Source organism: Mandrillus leucophaeus, unplaced genomic scaffold, assembly GCF_000951045.1.
Source record: "Mandrillus leucophaeus isolate KB7577 unplaced genomic scaffold, Mleu.le_1.0 Scaffold363, whole genome shotgun sequence".
Classification (NCBI taxonomy): Eukaryota; Metazoa; Chordata; class Mammalia; order Primates; family Cercopithecidae; genus Mandrillus; species Mandrillus leucophaeus.
The window spans coordinates 1,100,819-1,112,333 of record NW_012103843.1 but is presented as its reverse complement, the minus strand read 5'-3'; the positions used below and the strand labels follow the sequence as shown (position 1 = coordinate 1,112,333).

Sequence of the window (11,515 nt, the reverse complement as noted above, 5' to 3'; positions counted from 1 at the left end):
TGACGGCTGTGGCCACCGCGCCAGGCACTGTGCTTCGTGATTTGTGGCGTGTGATGTCATCCCTGAGGGGTCACCTGTGACGGCTGTGGCCACCGTGCCAGGCTCTGTGCTTCCCGATGTGTTTGCTGCCTGCACTGACTATCGAAGGAAATGCCCATTTTAGTGCAAGGCCAGCAGAAATAAACACATAACTGTTTAACCATCCCAGTTCACAGATCTCCCCGCCCGCCCACCTTCTCTCTGTGGGCCCCTAGGAGGTCTGTGGACCCCAGGTTGAGCACCCCTGTGTTAGGGGATTGGCCCAGCAGCTTTCTCATTATGCCACCCCACATGAGAATGCCTCTCACTGCCTCGGGTGCAGGCAGACAGGGCTTGGGCTGTGAGGTGGGGGCTGACCTCCTTCCTGGTGGAAAGCAGACCAGACCCGCTCAGTGCTCTGAAGGGAATGAGCCCCGGAGGCAGGTGGAGCAGTGTCCTCCTCCTTCCAGCTCAGCAGTCCCCTCCTTCCTACCGGGTGGGTGGGCGAGGCCGCTGCAGCCTGCCGCAGGGACAGCCCCTTCGACCCCAAGACGCTCTTCAGTTGCATTTGTTTTGCTCTCAGTGCGGTTGTTGAGCAGCATGGCCTTAGGCCGGTCTTTTATGCCTTATAAAATACCATGTGTTGAGATACAGTATTTTGAGCTGGACTCCGCCGTCTCCAGCTCACTCCCCGGCAGCTCTGTGCTCCCACGACCACGCTGCGGAGGACGCGGGTGTCCAAGCTCTGGCGAGCGGGTGCAGACTGCAGGCTGGCGTCAGCCCCTGTGCTGTGGACTTGTGTTGCTGCCCATCAGCCTAGAGATGAGGGGATCAGGTTTACCCGAGGGAGACGGAAACGCAGTCCTCACTCCAGCAAGGCGGGCGACAGCTTCCTGCACAGAGGACAGGCAAGGGGTGAGCCAGTTCTGTCTTCTGAGGTGGTGGCAGGAAAGGGGGCTTCGGTCAGAGCTGGCAGCATGTGCTGCTGATCCAGGCAGGGAGCCACTCGGGCTCCCATTGGAGTGCGTCCCTCGCCGGGGGATGCAGCCGGAGCTCAGCTTGCTTTCTTGGGGCCACGCTGGAAGCCCAAGCTGGGCAGAGCCCTCTTCCTTCTCTCCCCCGCCCTGAGTCTCATCTCATCTCTTGAAAGTAGCTGCCAGAGCTGAGCCCTGAGCGCCCCACAGGAGGCTTTGCCGAGTGCCGTGCTGCTTTTGCGGTGCCTCTAATGACCTCTCCTAAGCCTCCTCATGCAGAAAGCTCCACTTCTTTCTGGACAGACGTTTTCTAAATGATCTACAGGACCATACTGGTTGGGTTCTGAGTTTTACTTATGTTTAATCAGAGGCAGGGCGGTTTAGTCTTCAAGAGACAGACTTAGCACGTGCTTTAAACTCAGTGTTTATGAGAACTGTGCCACCAAATAGGATGAGTGAGGCAGTCGCCCCTTGGCTGGACTGAGCCGGAGGTCAGCTGGGTCTGAGGTTAACCGCAAGCTTCTCCTGGGGGCCTGCAGGCAGCCAGGGCTGGTGTGCCTCCCGCCGCCTCCCTGGTCTCTTCCTGAGCACAGCATCCCTCCATGCTGTCTGTCCCACGTCCCTGTCGTGTAGAAAGAGAGCCCAGGCTGAGCACAGGACACTCCTCCCGGAGCCTGCGCAGGTGGGGAATTTCAGGCAAACCGGCTTTCTCCTCTTGCTCTTTCCACAAATACTGAGATCGAACATGGAAAGTTCAGTGAGGAAGGAAATCACCAGGAAACAGGTGGTAATTATGTTTGGAGGACTCATTTTCATCAAGATTCCTGATTTCTTGATAAGTAGAGATAACTCATGTAATTGTAGTAAATAACATATTCTCTGAACAGTGCAAAGCGTAAAAGCAAAGCCTCGTGACTGCCTGTCTCTTGCTTTACCAGGACTTTCTGAAGACCTTTTCCCCTGACGTCTTCCGGTTCTTCTGCCTGCGGAGCAGCTACCGCTCAGGTGAGCCGGGCGCACGTGGAGTGGCCTCCTCCCCAGCTCGGAGACAGTCATTCCGACAGGAGTGACAACGGCAAAATGCAGGCCAGGGAATAGGCAGAACCTTGTGAGTGCAGCTGCTGGGGCCTGGAGGTTCAGGTTGAGAGTGACCCCAGAGGACGAGGGATCCCAGCGCTGGTCCAGGCTCAGCCCGTAGTGGATGTGGGCTTCCTCGTCAAGCTCGAGTCCTCTCCACTCCTTCTCTGTGGGTCTGGACAAGTCGTGAACCCGCAGCACGTCGGCTTCCTGCTCTGTGAACTGGGAAATTGGAAGGGGCCAGCCTGGCACGGCCCCTGAACATGGGAGCCCTCAAACGTGACCCTGCCTGTCCCGCCCAGGGACAGCGCTTCCCTGAACAGTGTGTAGCAGAGCCAGGTCTCCTGGATGGGTGATGACGGTCCCTCCCATGCTGCACGATTTTGTTGCTGCCCCAGGCTAGGCTTTTGTCCGGGAGTTGTCTAGCACTGGCCTGGCATGGTGGCTCACGTGTATGATCCCAGCACTTTGGGAGGCCAAGGCTGGCAGATGTTTTGAGTTCAGGAGTTTGAGACCCGCCTGGGCAACATAGCAAGATCTCGTCTCTACAAAAAATACAAAAGGCCTGGTGCGATGGCTCGTGCCTCTAATCTCAACACTTTGGGAGGCTGAGGCAGGTGGATCACTTGACGTCAGGAGTTCGAGACCAGTTTGGCCAACATGGTAAAACCCCATCTCTACTAAAAATACAAAAATTAGCCAGGCATGGCGATGTGTGCCTATAATTCCAGCTATTCAGGAGGGTGAGGCAAGAGAATTGCTTGAGCCTGGGAGGCAGAGCTGCAGTGAGCCATGATCATGCCACTGCACTCTAGTCTGGGCAGCTGAGCAAGACTCCATCTGAAAAAAATACAAAAAATTGGCTTGGTGGCAGGCATCTATAATCTCAGCTACTTGGGAGGCTGAGGCAGGAGAATCACTTGAACTCAGGAGGTGGAGGTTACAGTGAGCCGAGAAAGCACCACTGCACTCCAGCCTGGGTGACAGAGCAAGATCTTGTCTCAAAAAAAAAAAAAAAAGTTGTTATCCAGAGCTGGATCCCTGGTGACGGGTGAGGGCTGGGGACAGTGGCACTGCCTGCCTGGCTTGACCACCTAACTGGCAGTAAGGTCCCACTGTATGGCTAGTGCTGCAGGAGCAGGGCCGGTGTCCTCTGGAGATGGTGACAGTTCCTTGCTGGTGAGCGAGGGTTGCTGCCCTTCTGGCCTCTGGTGTCCCCTCTGCTCCGTTGACACTGGCGTGTCCCTGGGCTGCTGCTGTTGCCACGCCACCTTGCTCTCCCGCTTCTTGTCCTCCTACATAGCACTCTTGCTCTCAATTGATGATTTCACCTTTTTAATGAAGACGACGGGGGTGGGGACATGCAGCCAAAACAGTGGATTCTCCTTCCCCCACGGGGTGAGTCTGTCTGGCCAGATAGATTTTATCTTTATGTCACACACAAAGCTTTGGTGGGTTTGGGTGAGCCCCTGGGCTGGTCCCATCCGTCTCCCTCCCCTGGGCTGTGCCTGCAGAGTCTCACCTGGGCCACGGCCTGGCACAGGCTCCCCGGCCTGCGGCTCTTGTCAGCTTGAGTGGGGCACACAGACACCTGCACGTTTGACCACCGAAAGGCTACCTTGGGCCATGTCTTTATCCTGGCTTCGACACCATGTTGGCTTTCTACTGCAAGTTCAGGGTTTCTGAGATGTGGGCTGAACCTGTCCCCTGGGTGGAACTGCAGTGCATCAGCCTAGGGGACCTGTGCTCACAGGCAAGCAAGCCTGAGACGGAAGTGTCACCAGCCTCGTGCTCACCTGGCCTTGTGCAGCATTTGTGTGTGGTGTGCGCTTATACACAGTGAACACAGACCAACCATGCCGTGAGAGGAAGAGTCGGGAGGCGAATGGGCTGGAGAAACCGTTTCTGCCTGGCTCCGTGTTGCTGGAAACGGGCAGAGGCGGTGGGGATGAATCCCATGTGCAAGTGCAGACCTTTCTCCCCGGCTCGTGCTTGTTCCCCTTGTGGCTGGGGGCTGTGGTCCTTTCAAAGCTGTTCCCCGTGGATCCCTTCCCAGGGGCTCTTTGCCCTCAGAGGCCCCTGCTCCCCTTCTTCTCGCAGATTGTGGCAGGATTAGGGGCAGCGCCTTGCATGACTGTCCTAATCGTGTGCAGTTCCTTTCGAGCTTTGAATATGAAGTTTGGTCTGAAAAGCAGCTTTCTCAAGCCTGGGCAGCTCTTTCAGGAACACATTCCCAGTGGGAATTTCGGGTGGGATTCAGGGGGCACCAATCTGCCGGTGAGGGATTTCTAGGAACACAAGGTTAGCGGGACGTGGATCCCCACGGTGGGCACGACGCCCCCTCGAGGTCAGAGGTGGCCATGAGGCGCTGGGCCGTCGCTTGCTGTCTGAGCTTCCCGCCGCGAGTGGTGTGGGAGTTCAGGATCCTCCCAGACATGCCTTCTTCACCTTTGGGAAGACGGAGGGTGACAGTGGTGGCATTCCCGTGCCGTCTGTGCTATGCTGACACTTTGGAGAGGCGTCTCCCGTCTGTAGAGCAATCCTTGTTGGAGGAGTGCAGCTGTCCTTGACTTTGAGGCAGAGGGCGTCTCCGTGCTGGACATCTGTCTGCCCCTGCCCATCTGGATGCCTCATCGTGCTGTGTCATTAATGGTAATCTTATTCTAACAGCCTCCCATGCATTTTAAATGCTGTCAGATCGCTTTGTGGGTTTCTGGCTTTTTCTCTTCTGTCAAGCTATTCAAAGCGAAAACTGAAAGTGAATTTGGAAAAAAAGGAAAAATGTTAAGTAAGATATTAGACAACCCTGGGGGAGATTTTCACTGTGTTGCTTCCCGCTTGAAGCCGTGTCTGACTTTGGAATTCTCGTTTTGAAATCAGGACTTGTAGGCATGTTAGGATGTAATTTTCGGCATATGTGTCCAGATAGGCTCTTTTTATTCCTGTGGTTTTCAAAGAGCTTTTTGAAGCAGCGCTCCTCAAAAGCACGGACTGTGGCCTTAGACAGTCTGGGAAGCAGAGTAGGCACAGAAACGAGAAGAAGGTTTTAGAAATGTGTGGCTAGCTCTGCTGATACGCAAGGATGTGTGATCACTGTGAAGCGATTCATTCCTGTTGTGTCTCACTCATCAGAATGCAGTAGACTAGAAACCACCAGAAATGAACAGATGTAAACAGAAACGCTGGCCCCTCACCCAGGTGGCCTAAGCAACACCCACAGACTCTAAAGCTGGGTCTGGGGACTGCTCCTCCCTCCCGCTATGGGCCGTCCCATCACACACAGGCACCTTCCGGGGGGCGCCTTCCCTAGAGGTGCCTCTGACCCCAGGGTGGGGCTCCCTCCATCCAGAGCCAGCTGTTGATCCGCACCTCCATCCATCCGTCAGTGGAAATGCGCCTCTCAGCTGGAAGCCCTGGGAGCATTTCTCTACCGCCACCTTGTTCTCCTAGGGCAGGTGACACTGAGCTGGGACAGACCCTGTGGTCTGTGTCCAGTGGGCCTAGGGACTCGCGGTCACTGGAGGGCAGTGAGGGCCGCATGTCCCGCTCTCCGTGTGGTCCCTGGGTGGCAGTGCCCTCAGAGAACACTGTGATTCTGCTGGACGAGGGCAGGGGCACAGCATGGTGGGCACCGCCTCAGGGACCATCTCTTCCTCCTCAGCCATCGACTACAGCGACAGCGCCATGCTCCAAGCCCAGCAGCAGCTCCTGGCGCTGGGCTCTTTCCTGGAGGACGCACGTGCCTACATGAAGGGGCAGATGGCCTGCGGCTCTGTCAGAGAAGTGATGCTGTGGGAGAGGTAAGAGACCCGCCCAGCACCCGGCGTGGAGCCCCTCCTGCGGCCTGCTAGGCGCTGCTGGTGGGCTCCTGAAGGGGAAGAGCGGCCCCCAGGAGACAGGGCGCTGGACAGGAGGTTTAGGGTCAGGGACTTTGCAGAGAGGCCCCAGGAGACTGGTTGCTGGGCAGGAGGTACAGGGTCAGGGGCTCCCGAGACGTCCCAGGGAGACAGGGTACTGGGCAGGAAGTGTGCCTGGGGCCCTCGGGCTCTGAGCCCCCTGCTCAGAGTGGCTTTGGGCTTGGATTCCCTGTGCGAGGAGCAGAGCTGCTCATCCCTCCCGGTCCTGACCGTGAGGAGCCAAAAGCTGTGAAACACACAGGCCTGGGCCCACAGCATCGCCTCCACACCCCACCCACGGGTGTCCTGGGCAGTGCTGCACATTCATCCTGGTGTGCAGAGTCTTCCAGATGGTCTTGGTGACAACCCACCCCTGCCGCTTTGGCAGGGCAGGCTGCCAGTGGCCACGGGAGGCTGAGATCCAGGAGCCCTGGGCCGGGCCTCCCCAACCTCTCTTTGTGAGTGGTCGGCCGTGCTGTCTGTCCCCCACCGAGTCTTCCCTGCCACTCCCCTCAATGTCTATTGATTTTTAAAACCATCATGGTAATGCCCACGTGTATCTTGTGTGTTAAAATACAAGTGTCCCAGGTGACCTCTGCTCTGGGCCTTTTCCCTGGGGTGACACGACAGTTTGCAGTTGATGTTACGTAATTAAGTTTCTGCTACTCAGGAACTCACAAGTCTGGGAATATGACCTAGACAGAGTCCCCAAATTAAGAGCCCCCAGTGTGTCTGCCTGGGGAAGGACTGGCATGGGGGCCTCCTGGGGAGGGTGGGGCTCCCTCTGCCGCGACTGTTCCTCTCCTCTTCCCTCAGGCTCGCCAGCACCAAGAGGGCCGTGAAGGAGGCCCTGGCAGATGACTTTGACACACCCAGGGTAGTTGATGCCATCCTGGGCCTTGCGCGCCACGGGAACGGACAGCTCAGGGCGACCTCGAAGGTAGCTCAACGAGCAGGTGGCCTCGCGGTCCCGCTGCCAGGGGCATGGGTCGGGTCCTCTGGTGGGTTTTTCTCATGTCGGCTGGGCGGGCTCTCTGCTGATTTCGCCTCCCGCAGCTTCTGTGGAGGAACTCGTGGAACCCGAGTCTGCCGCTGACACAGGATGGCACCCAGCTCGGGGCTTGACCCTCCCAGGCCTCAGGGCCACCTGGAGAACAAGCTCTTGGGAGCCCCTGAAGCTAAGAAATTATGTGTGCCTGATCCTCAGGGGACACATTTCATGTCCCCACTGCGTCAATGGCACTTTCCCAGAGAGCTTTTGTGGGGAACTTTTAAAGGAAAGACCCATTTACCCCGATACACTGTTATGCAGTCTGCACCCCAGTGTGACGACCACACCAAGCACCCCGGGGTCTCAGCCTGGACCTGAGAGTCACTGAAAGCGTTTGGGGGGGTGGGACAAAGACCGTGGAGGCGGCGGCAGGCTTTGGTTCCTGCACTTCTCAGGGTTTCCCCTGCCAGGCTCTGGGAGGCGCAGCGTCAGGAGCCCTGTGACCTTTCATGACCTGGGAAGCTGAGGCCATTCGTGCCTCTCCCATCTCTGGAAACACCTGTGAGTTCTGGCCACGTCCTCTGCTAGCTGAGCATCTCTGTGGAGGTCTCCATCCCTGGCTGCGTGCAGTGTTGGGTTTCAGAGCATCAGCAGGTGGGGCAGGGTGCCATGTGCCTGTGCCAGGTGCCTTTGGTCCAAATACTGCAGACGTGTAGGGCTCACCTCTGAGGGGAGCGGGCATTTGAGTCACAGCTGGGTGCAGGAACAGGCTGCCCCACACTGAAGGCAGCCAGGCCAGGCTGGGGCAGGTCCCGGCCAGGCTGCTCCTGCATGGGAGCTCCTCCTCCTCAGCTGTCCGCCCGCACACTGCCGGCACTACCAGGCTGGCCCAGGTCTAGGGCAATAGGGGCCTCTTGTGCCAAGGGGTGGGGACAAGTAAAGAGGCTGGCGCCTGCGCTTTTCCTTCCCAACCTTTGCAATTTTGGGGCACCTGCAAACTAAGGCTAGTGGGGGTCTCTGTGCTTGGTGACTGACGTGAGCCACATGCCAGGATTTCCTTGTTTTCTGAGAAACCCAGCCCAGTGCCCACTCAGCCTCCACCTACCATGCGCCGCCTGCTATACTCCACGGTCATGCTTTACCTGCAAAGCCTGGTGGGCTAGTCACCACCCACATGACTGGTGGGTAAACTGAGGCACAAGAGATTCCTCATGCACCTATAGTTGTATGGTCTGCAGTGAGGTAGCCGATGCCAGAGCTGTGTCCTCCCTCCATAGAAGCCAGGAGAAAGGCCAGACTGGTGACCTGCTGAAGCCTTTATCTTTTGACATTGAATTCCATTTGCCCACTGCCATCAAGACTGCTTTTAAGGAGATTCCGCTGCATGATCTCTTACAGGAACCTGGAGTGCCGAGAAGTCCTGCTGTGTTTGGTGCCATCATCTCTTACTTTGAACAGTTTTTTGAAACTGTTGGAATTTCTCTGGGCAATCAACAGGTAGGTCGTATTATTTTAAATGCTTCATTCTGGAATTTTCTCCATTTTTGTCCTAAAAGGGTAAAGGGACAATAACCTTTACCCTTTTAACTTGGAATAGATCATTATGATGCCACACTAATTTATTTACCTGTTTAAAAACATGTTATTTTCCTGGAAAGATAAACACACTCAGAGCCAATCCTTATAAACTCTCGTGCGCAGAACCAGAGATGAAGTCCGTCTCAGTAACGGTGTCGCCAGCTCTGCACACACGCTTATGCTGAAAGACTCTCAGAATGTGCAGAAGTCACAGGCACACCGGTCACATTTCTTCCTGACCCATTTGAGGGCAAGTTGGCGGCCTGAGCCCCCTTGCCTGTCGCGTGCTTCCTACGGACAGGACAAGCCCCCCGACAGGTACGAGTTGCACCTGCACCTTCCCAGCGAGGCTCACCCTGGCTGCGCAGTGAAGTGGACATTGCCAGGCTTCTCCACATTCCTCCTCTTCCCTTGTAACTGGAGCATTTTTGCAGAGAGACTTGGAGCCTATGAAAATACCCCCTTCCTTACCAGGCTCACCTGGAACTTGATTACTGCATCAGTACGGATTTGAGGTTTCCTGCCTTATTCTTCAAGTCCCCCCCCAATCGCTTTTTATGAGTATATGGCTGAGGAGGCCCCTTGGAACTGGTGCTGTATCCCTGACCGTCCCTGTCATTCTCTGGACGCCCTTGGAGAATGCTCAGCACAAGGCGCTCTGGCTCTGTTGGGGTGTGGCTTGGCGGCTGCTGCCTGGACGGAGGCTGCCACTCTAGACCAGCTGCCCAGCACCCCAGGGTCCCGCTGCTTGGGACTGGGGCCCGAGCAGGTGTGCTGGAGGCCTGGCTCCGGGCTGGACACGTCTCGCTGGCTCTCAACAGAGAACAATAGTGTCTTTTCCAAGTTCGGCTCATTTACATACCTGCTGATCACCTGGTAGACTTGGTTTCTCTTTCTGGCAGTCCAGCGTCTGTTGCCAATCACATAAGAGTCTACTGGTGTGAGACGACCAAGTCTTTGCAATGTACATGTTCATTTTTAGGGTGGCTTTCCAGAGTCTGTATTGAGTAAGAAAAGTGCGATCTGGCCAAGCTCTGCCTAGTCCTTGTCAAAGATACCTCATTCACCTTCCTCCGGCCACAAGGACTAACGTCTGGGCCCACTCTGGGCTCATATTTTTGTAATAACAAAAATCGTCTTTTATCATGGAAGCACTAACTGAGGGGTGTATGCACTTAAGTAGTTTGACACCAAAGTACAAGGTTGTCCGTTTCTTATTTTACACACATGAATTTAACAAACAGGTACAGCTGCCCCTTCCATACTGCCCCAGGATCCCTTCTCAGTGGGAGGACAGCACACAGGCCTTCCGCCCCAATCCTGTCCTCAGCACCTGAGGCTGTGACTCTCAGATCATTTGCCGAAACACATCTGCAAGCGCTCAGCCGCTGCCCCCAGCCTCATCCTCAGGTTGCTCCTGATACCGCGGCCACACTTGTGTGGGGTCTGGAACCCAGGGAGCGCTTGTGTTCAGGGCAGGGTGGTGTGCAGCCCCCAGCCCATCCTTCTAACTTCCAAGTGAGCATCAGTCAGCCTTGCTTGGGTGACAGATACTCAGAGTTGAGAGTGGAGACTTGCCCAGAGCCCAGCACTTGCAGGCTGTACCCAGCCCTGCCAGTCCCAGAAAGAGGCCCAGCTGTAGGCAATCAGGGAAGCCCAGGGCTGGGTGGGTCTCAGCCCAGAGCCCAACCACCTGGGGTGTCCACGGTCTCCAGGGGATGTAACCGTGCCCTGCCGGCTTCAGTGTGTTTCAGGAGACGGCAGCGAGGTCACCTTGCGTGGTGTGGTGGAGGAGCTGGTGCGGTTCCGGCAGAAGGTCCGGCAGTTTGCGCTGGCCAAGGCCACGGGGGAGGCCCGACGGCAGCAGCTCCTAGAGAGGCAGCCCCTGCTGGAGGCATGTGACACCCTGCGCCAGGACCTGACTGCCCATGGCATCAGCATCAAGGTGAGTGCTGCACCCAGGTCAGGGACATCACCCCAGGAGCTAGGTAGATCAACAGGTGTCACACAGACATGGAGCCATCAGAGGCCCAGACATCCCCCGTGACCATGCTTGTTTTTCTTTTTTTTGAGACAGAGTTTTACTCTTGTCACTCAGGCTGGAGTGCAATGGCACGAACTCGGCTCACTGCAATCTCTGCCTCCCAGGTTCAAGCGATTGTCCTGCCTCAGCCTCCCGAGTAGCTGGGATTACAGGCATGCGCTACCATGCCCGGCTAATTTTTTTTAGAGAGATGGGGTTTTCTCCATGTTGGTCAGGCTGTTCTCAAACTCCTGACCTCAGGTGATCCTCCTGCCTCAGCCTCCCAAAGTGCTGGGATGACAGGTGTGAGCCACCGTACCTGGCCCATGCTTCTTTCTGAGAAACCCATCCCTGTGATAAATGAGGTGGGAGGGCCGTGACGGAGGGGCCAAGTTGGCTGGAGGGGACGCTGAGCACGGGCACGTGGGTCCTGCTCAGCCCCCGCCACCTCCTACAGGTGCTGCACGGCTCCTGGCCTTCTGCTGGAGGCAGTGGGGCCCTTTCTAAGCGCCCGGCCAGCTTTTTAGGACAGGCCGGTGAGGGAACAGGCATCCTGAACCTGGTCACGCTCGTCAGCCCCCTGTGCCACGTGACGTGGTGTCTGCTCAGAGTTGGACCTCACTTTTCTTCTCCAGGACAGAAACAGTACAACGTCCACGTGGGAACTGCTGGATCAAAGGACAAAAGACCAAAAACCAGTGGGCTGAGGAGGCAGCACAGCCATGAACCTGCTCACGACAAGATGCACCTGTGCTTTATGTTAAAGGCTTTATGTTAAAGCTTCCTGTCGGGGCTGCTAGATCAGCATTAAAGTAAGGCAACCAACAGTGTCCCACTGGCATCTGTTAGTAATTAAGCCTAAACATTCACCGCGTTCTGTGGCTACAGACTGTCGACTGAGTGAAGTGGTCTCAAACATTCAGTAGCATCCAGCAGCACATGTGCCTGTGCGTGAGAC

General features: G+C 56.3%; 1 protein-coding gene across 1 annotated transcript in view; it reads left to right on the top strand.

Moving 5' to 3' along the window:
• The window catches only part of CARS2 (cysteinyl-tRNA synthetase 2, mitochondrial (putative)), a 66,105-nt gene extending 54,718 nt beyond the window's left edge, over window positions 1-11,387 (top strand). The window contains 6 exon segments of the mRNA XM_011989788.1: window positions 1,931-1,997; window positions 5,731-5,869; window positions 6,782-6,905; window positions 8,355-8,453; window positions 10,279-10,479; window positions 11,193-11,387. Coding sequence (XP_011845178.1) covers window positions 1,931-1,997; window positions 5,731-5,869; window positions 6,782-6,905; window positions 8,355-8,453; window positions 10,279-10,479; window positions 11,193-11,264 — 702 coding nt within the window. The 3' untranslated portion in view covers window positions 11,265-11,387.
• The last annotated feature ends 128 nt before the right edge of the window (window positions 11,388-11,515 follow it).